Raw genomic sequence first — 19,957 nt, 5'->3', positions numbered from 1 at the left:
TTCACAGTATCACAGTCTCGTGTGGGTTGGAAGGGACCTTAGAGATCATCGAGTCCAGCCCCCGGGATTCGAGCCTCTGTGTAGCAGAGCGGCACTTCTACCACTTGTGCTACAGGGGGGATTCGAACCCGTGGCTCGGTGTTGCAAGCCGCACTTCTACCACTGCGCCACCGGGGCACACAACCATACGAGACTCAGCGCTCGGCGCTGTCACACCCGGTCACTTGTAAGGGCCGCCGCCACAATGGGGGCAAAGGCGGAGGGACGAGCAGCCACCCCCCGCCCTCACAGCGCAGCTCAGCGCAGCGCGCCGCTGCTCCATGACTTCCGGGCGTGCAGCGCCGCTCTCCCGGAAACGGAAGCTGAGTGAGGCGGCGGTTGCGGCGCTACTGCGGTGAGGGGCCGGGAAGGGCGGGCGAGGCTGAGCTGCCGCCGGTTCCCCTGCCGGCCTTCTCCTCGCTGGGGTCGCGCCCTCCGCCTTCGCCATGCACCCCGTTTTCCAGAGCAGCCGCCGCGACTTCACCTTCGGGCCCTGGAAGCTGAGCGCCGTCTGCACGCACATCATGAAGTCGGCGCAGGCCGAGAGGTGAGGCGGGAGCGGGGTGCCAAGGGGCCGAGAACCCGAATATGGGAGCGGAGGTTGCCTGAACGCGGTGTATCCGGCATTTCGGGGATTTTATGTTTCTTCTTGAAGGGTCTGAGCTGGTTTCGATTCCGGACAGCTCTCAGAATCTCCTGATTCACGGTGGTGGAGCTCCGACCTTCAGCCATCAGGCACCCACTGGCTGGAAGCTTGAGTTTTATTCATTATCTTTTAAGCACCATTAAGATGCTTTTATATGTGGTGCACTCCCGTAAGCTACTGCATCATAACATAAAGGGCTTCATTAAAAATGTAACGTTTGCTTTCTCCTTGCAGCAGTAATTCCCGCTGCTGTCACACCGTTGGATGCAATGCTGCTGTGTCAGCTTCGAGTGCTTAAGTCAGATTTGCTAATGTGGAGCTGAACGGTTCAGCTGTTGGGGCCGTAGCTGACCTCGGTGGCAGCTGAGTTTGACAGATAATTCTAGGCTTCAGTTTCCAGAATAAGTCTATGGGGACACTTTCTTTCTATATTATAATAAGATGAGTAAACTTCATATTTTTTTGCGTGTATTATAGCAGCATTATGCTCATTTTTTAAACTACATATCCACCTCCAGGCACGTGGGAATGGTGTTACTGTTTTTTACTCTGTGTTCAATACATGCAATAGTCTTCACTAAATGCTTTTCCCTAATGGTCTTGCAGTTTTTGTAGCTGTCAGTAGGGCAGTAAAATCACAGAATCACAGAATGGCCTGGGTGATCACAGAAAGGACCACAGTGATCATCTAGTTTTAACCCCCCTGCTAAGTGCAGGGTCACCAACCACCAGACCAGGCTGCCCAGAGCCACATCCAGCCTGGCCTTGAATGCCTCCAGGGATGGGGCATCCACAGCCTCCTTGGGCAGCCTGTTCCAATGCATCACCACCCTGTGTCAAAAACTTCCTCCTAATATCTAACCTAAACCTAAAGTAGGTGTGTGTTCTGCACTGTGCTTTTAACATACTCTGCCGTGGTTGTTTTCAGGTTCTGTTTTCTTCTTTCTTGTGTGTGAGGTTTTTATGCTGTCCTGCTGGAGCAGGCAAGCTTTAGGAATAACCTTGCAGTGGAAAAGTGACTTAGGGTCAGTGATTCTGCAGCTCGTGTCAAATGATTAACTGGAAGGGTGACAATGTTTTTAAGACATGCTGATGGTGTGTCTTGTAGCTTGCTGTGCTCTATAGAATACTTATAAACACATTGTTTTCACTCAGCTGTGGCTGACTGATGTCTCCTAACTGGACTGCTATTTTTCTTTGCAGACTGGCTGAAGAATTACACATGCCTTCCCTGCCAGAGATGATGTTTGGAGACAATATCCTGAGAATACAGCATGAACATGGTTTTGGAATTGAGTTCAATGCAACAGATGCTTTAAAATGTGTCAATAATTGCCAAGGTATGATCAAAGTGGCTTGTGCAGAGGAGTGGCAAGAGAGCAGGTACAGTATTTTATTACCACAGGGCAAGTACTGGTGTGTTGTATGCAGAACCGTTATAAAGTAGTTAAAGCATCAGATGACTCCTAAAGACCGTGTTGTATTTAGTTCTGTCCCTGATGCAATCAGTGTGTGATGGCAGAAATCACTTAGCTTTCTTTTTCTTTGCCATCATCATCCTATCTAGTACTGGGGGTCAGCTGCGTTTTTCAATCGCTTCCTGGCTTTCTTAAAACTAACTGCATGTTTAACGTGGTTTAGTTCTGTTTATTGAGATTCATGGGGGCTTGCATGTTACAAAACTGGTGTGTAGAAGTGCAAAGCGCTGTAGTTCAACATCTTAGCCTTAGGATAATCACTGTGCATGAGAACTTATTGTACTGCTCAGTATTTACCAAATCGGTGGCAGAGCTCCTAGGAATAAGTCAAGGAGAGAAATGAAAGCTGTCTTAAAAACAGGTAACACTGTTAATTATTGCTGCGTGTTGTCAGCAGGATGATTTCTGCCTACTTTCTGAAGCAATGCTTGTGAACTACAGACTTTTCAATAGCATTTACAAATGTTTATTTTGCCTCACAAGCCCGAGGCAATGTTAGCAGAGGAGTTTGGGTAATAGTTTTCTAATTCCCTCTGAAAAGAGCTGTTGTGGAAGAACTGATACTGTGTGCTGAAGTCTTGACATCATCAGTCCAGTACAGATAATACTGCTCTTTTTCTTGAATAGTTAGGACGCGAGTGTGGAAATCACATAACCTTATGTGAGGTTGTAAGTTTTTAACAGTTACTACAAAGTGTGCTTTGTTCTTTTTCACTTCTTGAGGAGCGAGACTGAACACACGAAGGAAGTTGTCAAGCCTTATGATTGGACTTACACAACTGACTATAAAGGAACATTGCTGGGAGATACTGCAACACTAAAGGTAAGCATTCTTCCCCTATTGCATGCTGATTACGTGTCGCATCAGTCAAACACAGAGCACTTTTTGGACCTGTCAGTAGGCTTTGATAAATTCTGCATGGTTCTTAGTTTCTGACTTCAAAGTATACCTTCAGTTTTTCATGTTTCTCATCATATTCACTTAATTACGGCTTATTAAAACTTCAGGTTTAGTGGGTGGTTGGTTTGTTTGTTTTTGCAACAGTAATTTAAGTGACAGGCCATCCCTTGACTTTATTTGAAAGTAAGGCTGAAGATCCCAGCTTCTCAATACTGTATATGGATTGCATGCTACTAAGCAGATAATCTGTATTATTTCTCTGGGATTGTGTTGGTTACAGATCACAGAATGACCCGGGTTGGAAGGGACCTCAAGGATCATGTAGTTCCAACCCCCCTGCCTGGCAGGGCCACCAAACATACACCTTTACTAGATCAGGTTGCCCAGGGCCCCGTCCAACCTGGTCTTGAACACCTCCAAGGACGGGGCATCCACAACCTCCTTGGGCAGCCTGTTCCAGGGCCTAACCACTCTCCTAGTAAAGAACTTCCCCCTAACATCCAACCTAAATCTTCCCTCTTTCAACTTAAAACCATTTCCCCGTGTCCTGCTATTGTCAGCCCTTTCGAAGAGTTTACTCCCCGCCTGGGAGTAAGTTCCCTTCAGGTATTGAAAGGCTGCACTGAGGTCACCCCGCAACCTTCTCTTCTCTAGGCTGAACAAGCCCAACTCCCTCAGCCTGTCAACTAGAGTTACTCTGGAATCAAATGTGTGGCATAAAAGTAAGCTGCCTTGTTGGCCCATATTCTTTAGGCAGCAGAAGTCTATGAGCACATGTAGAGCACGAGATGGAAAAGCTCTTGTTACTTGATTTCTGTGGGAAGGCTTTATTGGAATTCAGGGTTTGCAGTTGGCTAAAACAGCCAATTGCATGGAAAACTGTTTGCAACCCAGAAGGTCTCAATTGCATGTTAAACATGAGGCATCTTTGAATATTTTCAAATTCATCTTGCTGCTGAAGGCTACAAAACCTGTACTCAGATGACAGTTTATGTAGAACTTTCCATTCTCAGTTCTTGCTTTGCTCGGTGTTTCCTCCTTGAAACTTTGGCTTCAGTTTTAACTTAGAGAATTCTCTTACAATTCTGGATGTCTTAGGTGTAGTGCTCTGAAAGCTTTTCCCTTCAGAAAGCTAGCAAATAGGGGATTTTAAAGGTCAGGACAAACTTCATCGAGTTTGACAGCAAATTAGTGTACTAACTATTCATCTTTCTCTTTAGGTTGTTCCTACAACAGAACATATAAATACAGAGAAATTGAAAGCCAGGGAACAAATCATGTTTTTTGAAGAAGTGCTTCTGTTTGAAGACGAACTTCATGATCACGGAGTGTCAAGTTTGAGTGTAAAGATAGTGAGTATTGAGAGGTGAATACAAGAGGCTCAGTGACCCAGCCAGCAGATGTAGCACAATGTAGTTACTGCTTTGCATTTTATTCCTTCTAGAGTTTAAAGTTTCAAGTGAAAATGTCTTTACTCTTGCTTTTTAAATTGGTGCTATTGAAAATGGTTATCTTGAAATATTTTTGTCACTTGCATTAGGGAGCTCGTCAGTTGCTTGTCGGTCTTCCTTTCTGCATCCCTAAGCTCTTTAAAAACAGCCTGCTCTGCTGATAGCTGTAGTTTATCACCAACCCAAGTTAGGAATTTTACTCCTGAGAGCTCGCTTATATAGTTTTCCATTGTGAATTTCTGCTGCAAGTAAACACGTGGCTAAAGTTAAACTTTGTAACGTGCCGAATGGAACATCTTTATATTTCCAGAGAGTGATGCCTTCCAGCTTTTTTGTGCTCTTGAGGTTTTTCTTGCGAGTTGATGGAGTTCTTATCAGGATGAATGACACGAGGCTTCACCATGAGGTAAGTCTTCATTCGCCATTAGGAATGTTTTACAGATGCTCACTTACAGTATTGCTTTCAGAGAAGACCTGCCGATATTCCTATACTTCAGTGCTGATGCTTGGGGATATGGGGGTTACCCAAACTGAACTTGCAAGTTTATTTTGTAATGGTGGTGCTGAAGGAGCAACCAAGTGCTAGGTGTTATATGAGCAGAGTAGCCTATAGCTTATGCTAGATCATGATTTAAATATATTTGACAGGCACAGTCTAGAGAGGCAGTATAAGACAAAAAATAGACAACAGTGAATGGTGTGATGTTGTTGTTACAGGGTTGGGTGGGTTTTTTTGCTTTTGGCTGGTCTAGTATTATGACTGTAAGTTTAACCTTGCAGAGAACTATCTATGCCATGCTGAGTTCAAGTATCCCATAAATAGGACAGAACATAAGATTTGCTGATGATCTGATGCAGGAGTTGTGTGAGAAGGCTGACAAACACATTCAGTCATAGGCTTTCCAATTCTTGTGTGCAAAAAGGTGACTTTTGGAAAAGATGCCGTTCTTTGTCTTTGGGAGTCTGAATATCCATTTGTGCTAAAGATCCGTGGTCAGTCACATTCAAATGTTTCCTGAATTTGATGTTTTTACAATGCTTGTTTTGCATTCTTATAATTTGGTAATGATTTTTGTCCTTTTTTTCCCCCCATCAGTCTGACAAGGCTTATATGTTGCGAGAATATACATCAAGAGAAAGCAAAATATCAAGTTTAAAGGTATTATGGTTTTGATGTTTTTTTTTCCTTGCCTGCTTTTTAGTGTTCTTTTATGGTCCACAAAGAAAACACTGTCTGTCCGTAACTGTTGTGAAAGGTTGGTAATCCAGGCAGGGGGAAGGTCCTCCTGCGTGTGCAGTTTCTATTTTAGGCATTTCAAGGCAGATTGGCCTTTGTAGGTGATTCAGTGATCCCATTTACTATATATGGGATGGGGTTAATTTTTGTACTTTTGAGTGAATAGCTGTTTCTATTGTTATTTTATAACTGCTCAGTCACAAAACCAGGTAGTCCTTTCCCTGTGATGTTGAATTTCAGCACTGGCTGTGTGCTCACAACCTGTCTTAGAAGTCAGAATCTGTTTGCTGCTACAGATTCATTTGGGCTTTTCCTCCAATTTTAATAGCTTTTCTTAAAACCCAGGCAGTAACTCAGAATCACTTGTGGCACATTTACAGTTGTAATATGGACTTTTTATTCTTTCCCCAGTGTATGATTTTTAGGTACCCTCCCTTTTTTTCTTCACCTGTAAAATGTGACTAATGTGATACTAATGTTCTGAGGGAATGTTTTTGCTCAGCTATTTCCTCCTTAAGGAAAAGGACAGTTTCACATTGTTCAACACTAAGCAATCCCTAATGAAGGCAATTAAATGAGGCGCAGTCTTTTTAATAATGCGGTGGTTTCTGAAATGCAAGTAGTTGATCTACATTTCATTTTAGTCTCGTACTTCATATTGCTCTTCTGTTCCTTAGATCATCTTCAGTAGGTAAAGGAGAGAATTCTCAAGTCAGAATTAATTGAAATGGCAGTAGAATTCCTTGCATGTTAGGAGTATCTGGCAGTCAGGTTGTACTTAAATAGCTCTACGCTTCTTGCTTACGGGATGTTGTTAGAAAGTTGAGCACTCGGTGTAGGCTGTGGCTGTTTTCACAGAATCACAGAATTGCAGGGGTTGGAAGAAACCTCTAGAGATCATCGAGTCCAACCCCCCTGCCAAAGCAGGCTCCCTACACCACGTCACACAGGTAGGCGTCCAGGCGGGTCTTGAATATCTCCAGAGAAGGAGACTCCACCACCTCCCTGGGCAGCCTGTTCCACTGCTCAACTTCTTTTTGTCCTGACAAACATCTGTGTGTGAAGCTGTTTAATCTGCAGGAATCTACAGGGAAAAAGATCAACTTAGACCAACTGATTTCTTCAAATTCAAAATTAAAATCCACTTGGTTACTATTCCACATAAATAGCTGAACATTGTTTGTGGTGGGCTTCTTCAAACTGCAGTGTATGCTGAGATATCAATATCAATTTTCAGTAGCTCTGGGGGATGTACAGCGATGACCAGAAGACATTAAATGTTAAATCTGTTGTGGCCATCCTGGTCTCATCCAGAATTAAATTCTTAAAATTAAAAGACAATGTGCAGCACTGAACTATGGACACTGTATATGTTTTGGAACATCCCTGACTTTTGTGTGAAGACAAAATCTGCTATTTAGAAATATGAAATGCTTTTCCTTAACCTACTGATGACACTCAAGAATTAAGAGATCATATGTGTTATATTTAAAGTAGTAATCTGAATTTCTCTGTGCCTTATGACTTCAGGGTGCTTAAATCAGGTAAAGATCAGCTGTCCATAATTATTTGTTTTTTGGAATCCTTTCCTTTCTGTTCATTCATTTTATCTACATTTTTTTGCTCCTTAGCATGTGCCACCTTCCCTGTTCACGGAACCCAATGAGATCTCTCAGTATCTACCCATAAAGGAGACAATATGTGAAAAACTAGAGTTCCCAGGAACGCAGGAATCTCATAATCCGGAGGCATCACTGGAAACCACGTGTGTTAAGTCAAAATAAATGTGACTCTATCTGGACTGAATTAGACTGGAGATGGTGTGATCGTGTAGGCGTTACTGGGGGGTGCGGTTTCACTACTAGTGGAATAAAGAATTTGGCTATTTTTTCTGTAGCCGTGAAAGAAAACAGAACTCATTTCAAGAAGGTTTTGCTGATGTTTGTTCTATCTTTGTTTGTTTGTTTCTTTTAAACCTGTATCTGGAGTTAATGATAAAGCGGTGGTGTAAATCGCAGGCTTCAATAGCACTGGAGAAGGACTTAGGCAATTAGAGAGTGTGGGGTTCTGCTCATTTCACCAGTAGGCAGGACTGTTGTCTGGGCCATCCAACGCAAACGCTTCCAGGAAGATTTTGTTAGTCTCTTGATATCTGAAGCAGCAACATTAGTCGTAAAATTGGCATAGTTTTATTTCTATGGAGAAATAATCTATGGTAGAAATTGAGATAGACTTTGCCTGGCTTCTCCTGCTGCAAGCCGATAACCCATTGTGTTACTTCTTGGCTGGGGAGAAAGGGCATTTATTGTGTTCAATCCCTCCAAGATTCTGGTATTTGCAGTTTGAGAAAGAGGAGCTGACGTAGCTTCAAAAGGATGCTAGCGTGTATTCCAGATGCATAATTCTGGTTTATTTATAATCTTTAAGTTCTGATATCAATAGAAGTGTGATCACATGTGCAGTCACTGTTCTATCTTCACATTTTGTGGATTAAGCTTTTAAGTAATTCTGTTGCTTTTGGAAATCTTAAATTACATCAATTAGTTTGGTCTAAGATGGGGGGAGCTAAACAGGCTTGTCTAAGTTTGCTGCTTACACTCAGGTGTGAGAAGCTGAGGGCTTTTGACTGGACAGGGGCTAATAAGAATGTGTAGATTCTGATGACATGGACTGTTTTAATTAAATCTTCATATTCTACACTGTGTGTCTTCAAATAAGTTTTGGGGTGGGTTGTTTCTCTTAACCACATCTTTTGAGAAATGGTTTTCATTTAAAGACAGTGCTGATGGTTTGATTAAAAGTGCTCTACTATTAAAGTGACTGCACTTGGTTCCTAAGGACTGTAGTGTCAGGACAAAGCATTTATCTGGCTGGAAATGAATGCAGAGTGGAAGCAAATTCATCTGGAAATGGAATATTATTGAGGTCCCTTCCAGTGATAGAGGGATCTGAGCAGAGAAGGGAACAACAGAGAAGAGATATTTTGCTGGTGGGAGTATATCAGGGCACTTTTCCTCTAAGAATTTGCTATTTTATGTGCCTTACAGGCTTATAAAAGCACAATCTAAAGTCAAAGCTGGTGGTGATTGAGAGCTGATGTTGTGCTAACAGAAAGGAAACTATAACTGCATTCATTAGTGAAAATGACCATGTGGGTTTACTCTGTGATGCTAATATGAAGCTCTACTGAGCTCAAGTCTAGTTGGGGGGGACCTACAAAACTGACACCTGGTGTTGAGAAGGGTGCTCTGCATGTTAAGTTGATGTGTATTTGACCTCCTCCGTTGTACTTATAATCTGTGACCTGTTGATGCAGTCGATTAGCCTTGAATCCTGAATATATAGCTCTGATATCCATCTGTTTTGGGTGCCGTGCATTTAAGTGGAACACAAATAGCGGAGAAATCACAAGGACGTCATTAGGAAGTCAGTTAGCACAAAGCAGAACATAGACACCATCCCTGCCCCTCTTACACTGTGCGGATTATCAAGAAGCACTGAGAGAAACTCTGGTATCGCTTCATCTGAGCAAGGTACTGCTGTGCTATGTAACGCTGGGAGGAGGGGGGTGATGCTCCAGCTGTTTTGTAGCGAGCCGAACGTAAGGCAATTTATATTCCCTCTTGTATGTTAATAAATAAAATATACCCGATGTTTCAGAACCCTGTTCTTATCTGAGTGAAATCAACTTAAGGCAGTGATGCTGTGCCTGGGTGAGGGCACCCGCAAGGCGGTGGGGGATCCGCCATTTCATAGGTCGCGCCGCCCGCCCCGCCCCTCCCTGCCCCTCCCCGCCGCCTACACGGCCGGGCGCAGGTAGGCGAGGCGGCGCGGGGCCTGCCGGGGCTCGTAGTACACTGGGCGGAGGGGAAGAGCCGTCCGACCGCACTTGGGCGGCATGGATAAGCTGAAGCGGGTGCTGAGCGGCCGGGATGCGGAGGAGCCCGGCTCTCTGGCGGAGGTAACGCCCCGCTACCGGCACCTGCGGGGGCCGCCGCCTCAAGGAAAGCACCGGGCCGCTCCTCGGCCTCTGTGCCCCGGGCCTCTACCGCCAGCCGGCGGCACTAAGAGCTGCGGCCCCCGGGAAGCTCAGGGGTGCGGTGTGTGGTGGGTTGTAGCGATAACTAACGGCGGTAACGCCCGATTTCTGCTCCCCTCGTTTGCAGGTTATCGACGCGACTTCGTTGGGTTGGGGCACCCGAGTGAAAGGCTTCATCGCCTGCTTTGCGTTGGGATGCGTGTTCTCTCTGTTGGTAAGCACTGGTTGTTCTGAGCTGGGCAGGGCTCACGAGGAGCTGTACCATGCCTGAGGTTTCTGGGTCTCCGAGAGCACCAGACTTGGTTACAGTTAGTTACAGCATGCTAATCATTAACGAGAATGCTAACACACGCACTTTTCTCTTTCTGTTTTCCTTTTTAGGGCAGTTGTCTGCTTTGGGTACCAAGGAAAGGGCTGATTCTCTTTGCAGCATTTTACACGTTGGGGAACATAGCATCAATTGGAAGGTAATGATCTTTTATATTAGTTTGGAGTTGGTGTGGAAGTAGTAAAAACCAACCTGTTTGAGTGTGCACATTTGCTTACAGAAATTCATAGAGTCATAGAATGGCCAGGGCCACAATGATCATGTAGTTCCAACCCCCTGCAATGTGCAGGGTCACCAACCAGCAGACCAGGCTGCCCAGAGCCACATCCAGCCTGGCCTTGAATGCCTCCAGGGATGGGGCATCCACAGCCTCCTTGGGCAACCTGTTCCAGTGCGTCACCACCCTCTGACTGTGATTATCTTTTTGCTAAAAAGAGCAGCACCTCCCTAGTAGCACCATGAAAGACAATACCGTGAAGGTATTTTTTTACTTATGCCTTAAAAAAAGAGTGGTCCAACTGATGCTGACCTCGATCTGTACTTTGGCATGTGAGTTCTAGGCTCAGTCAGTCGTTCAGTTATGATTATTGCAAAGTTACAGAACAAACAGCTTGGACAAAGGAGAGCAGGGATGGATCTTGTCTCACTGTATATCCCTTCTCTTTCATTGTGCACTGATTGCCATAACGACATGGTGTCCTGGTATCCCATGTGACAACAGAAAAGTTTACAAAATAAATATCCTTTCTCAGGAGTCTGGCTTGGTTTCACTTTTGCCTTTCAAGCCTTAGATGTTCATCTTGTTTTGTTTTTCCATTCCACAGCACTCTCTTTCTTATGGGACCAATGAAACAATTGAAAAAGATGTTTGAGCCTACCCGATTGATTGCTACTATTGTTATGTTAGTAAGTATCAAAGGACTCGGTTTTAACTCATAAAATCACCAATGCTGGAAAAGACATCTAAAATCATGCAGTCCAACTGTCCATCTACCACCAGTATTTCCCGACTAAACATGTCCCTCAGTCCAACATCTGAATGTTCCTTGAGCACCTCCAGGGATGGTGACTCACTTCCCTGGGCAGCCCATTCAAGCACCCAGCTATTGAGCCCTTCCTCGTAGGGTGATGTATGTCTCAGGATATGTTGTGGGTGGAGTTCTTTCTGTACAGTGTGGTGACAAGGTGTGTGTAGCACCAGCACTTTCCTGTAAGAAAGGGCTGAACCAAAGTCCGATTGTAACACTAAATAAGCATTAAGTATCTGTAGCTGCTGTGTATAAGTCCTGCACAAACGTTTTTAGGGTGCTTGAGGTCATGTCATGGTATTTTCTTGTTGCCTAAAGATGAAAGGCAGGAAACTGCTTTCTTAGTCGCACTGTGGAAGTTGCGAGGTGTGTCTTATCTTGCATAGTTTTGTGTTTCTTTATACTCCATATGAGTGCTCTAAAAAGCAGTGTTGCTATTTCCACCCTGATAAAATATTTGTTTCTGACAACAAAAAGGGATGGAATCCCTGTGCTGTGGTGACCTTGCATTAAGCATAACGTCATCCCAGTTGGCTGATAGGTTCAGGTTTTGAAACGAGTGCAGCACAACAAAATTGTGAGCACAGCATTCAGCTGCAGTCAGCCCTTTCAGTTTTCATCTTCTGAAGATGAGAATTGTGGACAATGTTTTATTCCGGGGAAGAATTGCTGATAATTCTCAGGCTTCCTCTTGTTCAAAGTGCCTTCAGGCTTTTTAAGCTCTTGTACTTTCTCTTGGAGAGTCTAAAATCAAGAAGGTGATTTAACTTGCAGGAAACTCCTCCTGTTTTTCACTGTGAATGGCTTCAGAGCACTCATGTTTTGTGGTTTGTATTTAAACATCTGTGAAGCTACAAGCAGCACATACAGCTTAGGATGCTGACCATGTATGCTCACAGATAGCAGCAGCCAGGATGCCATTGTGTGGTGTGTCTGTGTGTGCAGTTTGGCTGCACATTACAGTCTGTTGTAGCACAGTAGTAGGTTTGCATTGCCAGTGTCTTGTCTTTCTGCTGGAGCAAGGTGAAGTATCAGCATCTGCCATAGCTACATAAACTGCCATATCTTAATCTGAATATGAAGACTTGAACTAAACAGTATCTTCTGTTAAAACTAGTAGTAAAGCAGGAGATAATCTGAAATAGGCTACCAGTTCCCAAAGACACAGTGTAATGTAAAAAGAAAACAGTGCCTGTTTGAATGGCTGTGTTGGGCTATGTGTTAAAAAGGGATGTTACAAAGCAATACCTGAAAGCACTTGAAAGGATGTTGTGACTTCAATTGATGAGAATTTTTAAGAGTGGAAAGGATGACCCATGGAACTACTGACCCATCAGACTCACCTCAGTGCAAGGGAAGATCATGGAGCAGATCCTCCAGGCAGCAATGCTAAGGTACATGGAAGAAAGAGAGGTAATCTGGGATTACCAGCATGGCTTCACCAAGAGCAGGTCCCGCCTGACCACCCTGTAGCTTTTTATGATGTCATAACTGCATCAGTGGACAAGGAAGGAGCCACTGCTAGAAAGGACATGAGGGTACTGATGGATGGCAAGCTGGGCGTGAAGGAGCAGTGTGCCCTCACAGCCCAGAAAGCCAACTGTATCGTTGGCAGCATGATCTGCAGGTTGAGGGAGGTGATCCTGCCTCTCTGCTCTGCACTGGTGAAGTCTCACCTGGAGTACTGCATCTAGATGTGGAGTCCTCAGTACAGGAGAGACATGGACCTGTTGGAGTGTGTCCAGAAGAGGGCCACAAAAATGATCCAAGGGATGGAACACCTCTCCTATAAGGACAGGCTGAGAGAGCTGGGGCTGTTCAACCTGGAGAAGACCTGTAAGCAGCTTCTTAGTGTCTAAAGATGAAAGAAGACAGACTCTTGGAGGGTCTGTGGTGATAGGATGAGGGGAAGTGGTTTCAAACTAAAAGAAGAGAGATATAGTTTGGATATAAGGAGAAAGTTTTTATGGTAAGAGTGGTGAGGCGCTAGAACAAGTTGCCCAGAGAGGTGATGGTGTCCTTGGAGACATTCAGGGTTATGCTGGATGGGGTTCTAAGCAACCTGGTGTAGCTGTGGGTGTCCTTGTTTATTGCAGGGAAGTTGGACTAGATAACCTTAAGGGTCCCTTCCAACTCAAAATGATTCTATGATTCTACTAATTCAGTAATTACCTCTAGTTTCGTTACAGTAGTGGCCTTAAGAATGAACAGGAAATGTGACACATACAGAGTCAGAAGAAACAGTCTTAACTGGCAAGTCTGACTTGTGCTAGAAGCTGAAATGCAGCGAATACCTGCTCTGCTGAGAAGTGTATGAGAACATGCTGGTGTTGCATGAGTATGGAAATCTGCTGCTCTTGCTCCTTTGTAGACATTAACATGTTGTCTGGAGATATCAGACGGGTGTTTTCTCATTGCTTCAAATGCGAAGTAGCACGAGTGTTTTAAATAAACACTTAAATAAAGGGAACTCTCGTACCTCAGTGTATAGAACTGTGAAATTATGTTATCTGTCTCTGAAGGAACCCATTGCAGTGTTAGAATATCTGTGGAAACTGGAGAGTTGTTTGTATGTTTAATAGAAATCATTTGTTTTCTTCCAGTTGTGTCTCGTATTAACGCTGTGTTCTGCTTTTTGGGTGAGTACTTGAGGCCCGTACGTGTATATATACTGGAGTATATTTAAGAAATGAGGTTCTTGCATGGTTGTCTCACTGGCTGCTGTGTTTCCTCCCCTTCCCCTGCCCTTCTCCCTCAGTGGCGTAAGGAAGGACTCGCGCTCCTTTTCTGTATCTTACAGTTTTTTGCCTTGGCATGGTAAGTGATCTCCCTTGTGCATGCACCTCACTTGGCCTTAGGAATAACCGAGAGTAAATAGCAGGACTGTGAGTGGGACTTGAGCATGGATGCATGAAAGGGAAGGAAGGTTTTGTACCCTACCGTTCCCCTGGATGCAAGATAGTGTTTCTATGAAGTGATGTATTGCTGCTCTTTGTTCTCTCCTTCTACTTCTGGAAGAGGTTCCTTCTGAATGTGTTTAATTTCTTTGAGCCTCTGTACTTGTTAGGTCAAATGACCCAGATACACCAATCAAGTTAAGCATCAGTTTTCTTTAAGTTACAGTATTGTCTGTCAAATGCTATTGAATTAGTACAGGAATGGGTAGGGAGGCTTAGCCAGCCCTCAAAAGCAATTTTATCCCTGTTGGTGTCGGAACACAAGGGCTGCTTGGGGCAGGAACCCTTGATTCCCATGCCTCTGCAGTGGGCCCTCTCGTTTTGGCATTTCTCAGTGTGGCTGAGCTAAGGTTACTTGCAGTGATGCTCCTTCTTCAAAACATCAGGTCTTCGCTTTAGTTGTGTATCTTGCAGCCCTCTGTTTAGAGCAACACAGTTATGCTTTTTGCAACTGCAGTATAATCTGACAAGAGTAACCTTTATGATGTTCCTTCTTAGGTACAGCATTTCCTTCATACCATATGCAAGGTAAGGTTCCCTGCTCACATACCTCTTATCATCTTGAGGCTTCGTGTTACTAAAGGTTCCTATATGGGAGCATTGTAATGTGTGGATTTAAGCTTTTCCATGGCAGTGTTTTAATGGGAGGAAATACTTGTAGTTGCTTAATAATGGGACTAAGCGTCTTCTCTGGTGGTGGTGGGGGAACACAAGTGTAACAAAATGAGAGGGCTTCCTATGAAGATATGCAAGTGTGCAGACCAAACGCTAAATATGTTTGCCTTGAGAATGCCCAAATGCTGGTGCAAAATGCTACTGGGCAAATGTGTTCTTCTGTGTACCTTATTTTTCTTCACTGTTCCCTCTGCTGTGAGCACTGTCAAAGCATTTGAACACAGTTTGTCAGCTCTATTCTTCCTATATGGGTGCTATTACCATTGTAACCGGGTGGGTATGGGGTGAGCAGACCTGCTTGCCTGTGATACAGTCATGTAAGCACAGTTAACAGCTGGTCAGCTGATCTCTGAAGGTGTGAGTGTTGGCGGTGCTGCACCAGCATGCAGTGAGTCATCCAGCAGCAAACCAAGGTGACTGTTGTTTTCTTTCTCCTGCCCATAGGGATGCTGTGAAGAAATGTGTGTCTGTCTGTCTGTCCTAAGAGGAAAGCTGGACGCTTTACAGACTTCTAGGAATCATAGCAGAACTGTGTTAAGATCACTGTGTATGTACTTTGCTACGTCCGTCCTAAATGCGTGCCTTTGGGTTGGTTGTTAGAGGCTCTTTGTGTTAAATGCAGTGAATGCAATCGTGTGTATTTGTTGCCCGTAGGACAGAGCACTCACGTGACCAAATGAAGTTCAGCCTGGAAGAACTGGGCTGAGACTCAGACTTTGTTATGATGATTTTCATCTAAAATTATGTGGTTTTGCAAAATTAACGAAGTAACAGGTGATGTCTGTAAAATGGAGACCTTGGTTCTGGTGGGACCGTGGTGGGATTCCTTTTCAAAGAAGAAAAAGAAATCTCTTGCTAGTCGATTCCTTCTTGAGAACTCTTATCGTAGCCTTACATCACTTAATCTTTGCACTATTTATATCAGATAATGGAATACTGGTGTTCTTTTTCTGCCCCTCTTGCAACAGTTTAGGTCTATGGTATTTTCAAAAGGTTTAATTCCAAATGAAAAGGCTGTTTTAGAGTAATTACAGAATGCTTGATTTTGTTTTCTTACATGAAAAAAATCATTTCCAGTTTAGATTGGTGGTATTTTCTTAAAATACATGAAAGGGACATTTTCATCTGCAAAGATTGATTCCTGCAAGAAAAGCACTTGCAAAATCAGGCTAATCAAGCTTTTTAGTTGCCAGGAATGTGTTCTTCACCCTGACTCCAGCTGAATGCAATACAATCAAGCTAGGAAATGAATTTATCACTTGAAATGAGGTGGTTCTCTTCTTTCCAGCTGTAGCACAGGAGCGATGTGAGGCTGAGGGCACAACAAGTAAGCTGGGAAAGAACCTGTGTGTGTCCTTTCTCAAAGGACAAAGTCCCTGTTGATAAGGTAGAAGCAGGCTGGTGTTTAAGCAAGTCCAGGGCTGGAAAAAGACATTTTCTTCTGAACCTGTGAATAAGTTAAAACTGTAACGTGTCTTTTTTGTAAGTGAAATTAATTTCATTTATCCTAAAATTCTCTTCTGCACTTGTGGATATCTGAGGAGGAAGTACAGCTTTCTATTGTTTTGTGGTTGTTTAACCAAATGAAGCATTCAACAGTCTCACTGCCAGCTTCAAACAAGCACTGACTGCTCAGTATCCAGATTCCAAGGCCATTGCCCGTTTTTCTGAGCTGTGTGTAATCATGTACTCCCAAACCATTTCAGCGGTCACTTGTTTTAATATCTGAATGCAGGTTCCTGCTTGTACTGTGTTGGGTACTGTTTAACTTCTCTTGCCTTTCCTATTAGCAAGCTGTCTGAACTGCTGGCTGTGAGGCTCATTAGCCAGTGAACTTTAATATGATCTGAATCCTCTTTCCTCATCTACATAGAGTTTAGACATCTAACTGCATTATGTTAGCATAGCATGTGTATCCTTGACTTGCACCACAAAGACAGTTCAGTAATATAAACTGGGAAAGTTCTGTTAAGGTGTATAATCATTCCAGGCCTATCAGCAGCCAACATTATGGAGTTTTAGTTCTGTTTTGTTTGGGTTTTTTTTAATAGTTCAGATTAGGAGAAGAGAAAAAGCTTTTTGCTCAGTCCTTGAGTAGCTTTTGCAGGACTGTAGTACCATAGCTCTCTAGCATTTTCACCGTAAAAACACTAGATTTGGGTATGCTGCATACTGCTTTTTCAACTTGTATACTGTAGCTACGTGGGACCTTTTGGTGTTGTGAGCTCAGCCACTTGGAACTAGGAGTTTCTTTTTCACTACCAAGAAATGGTAAACTTGAATGGATTCACACACACTTTTTTTAAAGCTGTAATTCCAATTCCACACTTTGATACAATAATAAAGAAGAACAAAGGTTTATTTGACTGCATAGCACACGAGGCTTAGCAATAGTGCCCAGAAGGGAAGGGAATTCCAAAGGAGGTGGCGAAGACATAAGTGATCACCATAGTGCCTCTAGGATTCATGTTGCCTTCTGGTGCTGTATTCTGTTTCCGTGAAGGTCGGGTGGTAACAGAGTTTCACTGTGCCCTTGTCAATATGTGAAAACTACTCAGGGTTTGTCACTTCATCTACAAGCAGTTTTGATTTAAAGGTAATTCCTCTCTATCAGAGCGAAACACTGTAGATTCCTACTCACGTGTATAGTGATAGTTGTACACAGGTTGTTGCCAAGTATAGCAGTAGAACATTCTTCTATCTTGTTACACATCTATATTGTAAAAAATAATTTATATGATCGATAGGTAAACCAATATGCACGTTCCCTCTTGATCAGTTTCAGTCTGAATTAGGTTATAGCATTTTTGTCATCAAGATTTCTATGTGTTTGGAGTTGATTTCATGAGCTTTGGTTATCTGCTTACCAGGAAGCGTGGTGGACGTTTTTAAAGCCCTCTAGCTTTCTATCATAACGTCCTCCATGGCAGGAATGTTAAATGTTATTTGTGTTTTAAATCATAAGGCTCCTTCCTTAATAAAGGCCTTATGCAGTTGCCTACAGCACTCAATTCAAGACTGACTTACTGAAGAAAGTTGGATGCCCAACTCAGCAGTTTGGTGCTCTACCAGTAAGTGCTTCTTGAAAGCCTCACTGTTGGTCAACTTGCCCAATGACTTTTGGGGTTGTTTTCTTTTTGTGCAGTACTATCACTGTAACCAAACAGCCTTAGCATGAAATGTGCATATCTGGGATCAGCTGACTTTTCAGATACAGTAGAAATGGAAATGGGTGATGGTGGGTGTTTGTTCCCATAGCACTGAGATTCTGAACATGTAAATGTGGGATTTTTTTCATCGCTCCAGGGTTTTGCTCTGGTTGGTGTGATTGTGAATACTGATGCTATCTGAGATGGTTCTACTGTGCTGATGTGAACAAGGTGGTTTTGCTTAGTATTTGCTATAGTGAGACTGCCCATGAGCTGCTCTGAAACCCAATGCAATTCTTGGGGAGAGGGGAGTTGTTTCCAGCAAGGTGCAGGAAGATAGACCTGGACTGGCTCTAACTTGAGGGCAGATGTTAGCTGTGCCTGTAATATACTTGGGGGCTTAGAGCGCTGTCGCTTACATGCAGTCTGAAGCTGATGTTTAGGAAACTCCATTGTGGAAAAACATGGATCCTTGAGGGTTGAGTGCTTTTGCTGTGTACTAAGATTGAAAGCATTTGTTGAGTTCATAAAAATGGTTCTTAATCTGTTTTGGTACAAGATGACTGTTGCTATTTTGGACTTCAAAACTGAGGAGGAGGATGACACACAAACACACGTCTCTCTTAACTATTGATGTTTACAAGCATAGCAAATACTGATCACGTAGGATAGAAAGCACAAAAATGGTGTATTTTCTTAAAGGTGTGTGTGCCTTGCTGTCTTTTGACAACACAACTTTTTTTTTTAACAGCTGTGGGAATTGTTTTGTAAAATAAAACCTGGACTCTCAGAATTTCGCCACGATGTTTTGTATTGTTACTGATTCTCCTTTTCTGTGTATTTGCACTGTTTGATTTCTACTTTGATAAATAACTTTCTTTTCAGAACTTTTTCTGTAATGAAGCCCTCACTTACGACAATAAAGTTGTAATTGCATTCAACAAATGGCTCTTGCAATTTGTTTTAATTTGGACATTGTAATGATGATGACTCCTTCACAGGAAGGTCCAGTTTTGTTGTGTTGTTTTTTTAATTCAATGGAAGACACTTGTCATTCAGTAGCACAGGAACCTAGAGGTTTATATTTTATGTTTTTGAAAGGAGCTTACAGGAACCAGGGGAGTCTCGTGTAACTTTCTTGTCAAGACAGCTACAAGTATGAATCTAAACCTACAAATGCAATGGATCCTTTATTTAAATGCTTAGTGCTTTGTTTTCTCTGCCTAGTTCAACCTGTGCCATGAAGATGATCAGAGGGCTGGAGCACCTCCACTATGTACGTAGGCTGGGAGCATTGGAGCTCTTCAGCCTGGAAAAGAGAAGGCTCAAGGGGGACCTTGTAGCAGCCTTCCAGTACCTGAAGGGGGCCTACAGTAAAGCCTGGGAGGACTTATAATAAGGACACATAGCAACAGGGTGAGAGGAAATGGTTTTAAATGGGAAGAGGGCAGATTTAGACTAGATACATATCAGGAAGAAATTATTTACTGTGAGGGTGGTGAGAGGCTGGAACAGGCTGCCTAGAGAGGCTGTGAATACCCGCACCCTGGAAGCAAATCCATGATTGATTTGAGTTTAGCAATGAGACTACTGGAAGGCTGCTACACACCTAATGTCTACCCTTTCCCCTTCTTCCTCCATGAGGTCTGATTTATAAGAGAGTGTTTTATGGATGCATGTAGCTGGATTTTTTTCCCTTTGTTTACTTGTTTATTTCATATTGAGCTCAGGCTTGGTCACAGTATCCACAGGGTAAAGGATTGTAAACATGCGCCTGTACTGAACTGTGGAAACTCCTGAAGAAACTTCAGATTAATTAGAGATGGAACAGAATATCTAAGCTGCCAATCTTTGGGATTGCTATTTTCAGCCAGCCTACTTGAAACCATTTTAAGTTTTTCTCAGGTTCCCATGTGGCATCTCTAGAAGAGGTTATTCCTGAGAGTTTGTGATATAAAATCTGCAGAAATGAGGAGTAAGTAACACTGATGTAGCTGAAAAATGGTATGTTAGAAGTATAGGCTGGCCA

The 19,957-nt window shown here is 43.3% G+C and overlaps 2 protein-coding genes across 2 annotated transcripts; both read left to right on the top strand.

The window, feature by feature from the left end:
- The first annotated feature begins 370 nt into the window (after nt 1–370).
- TIPRL (TOR signaling pathway regulator) lies at nt 371–9,414 on the top strand. The gene is made up of 7 exons (XM_015876486.3): nt 371–586; nt 1,889–2,068; nt 2,887–2,986; nt 4,285–4,416; nt 4,826–4,921; nt 5,612–5,674; nt 7,384–9,414. The coding sequence occupies exons 1-7, from the start codon at nt 486–488 to the stop codon at nt 7,534–7,536; spliced, it is 825 nt and encodes a 274-aa protein (XP_015731972.2). The 5' UTR covers nt 371–485; the 3' UTR covers nt 7,537–9,414.
- Nucleotides 9,415–9,570: 156 nt separating this feature from the next.
- On the top strand, nt 9,571–18,873 carry SFT2D2 (SFT2 domain containing 2). Its single transcript, XM_015876473.3, has 8 exons — nt 9,571–9,713; nt 9,919–10,005; nt 10,173–10,258; nt 10,944–11,025; nt 13,751–13,786; nt 13,906–13,964; nt 14,603–14,632; nt 15,224–18,873. Exons 1-8 carry the CDS (start codon nt 9,651–9,653, stop codon nt 15,261–15,263), a joined length of 483 nt encoding a protein of 160 aa, XP_015731959.1. The 5' UTR covers nt 9,571–9,650; the 3' UTR covers nt 15,264–18,873.
- Nucleotides 18,874–19,957: the final 1,084 nt, after the last annotated feature.

The sequence above is a fragment of the Coturnix japonica genome, chromosome 1 (assembly GCF_054131305.1).
Source record: "Coturnix japonica strain WE chromosome 1, WE-NBRP24, whole genome shotgun sequence".
NCBI lineage: Eukaryota > Metazoa > Chordata > Aves > Galliformes > Phasianidae > Coturnix > Coturnix japonica.
This window is presented reverse-complemented; position numbering and strand designations above follow the sequence as displayed.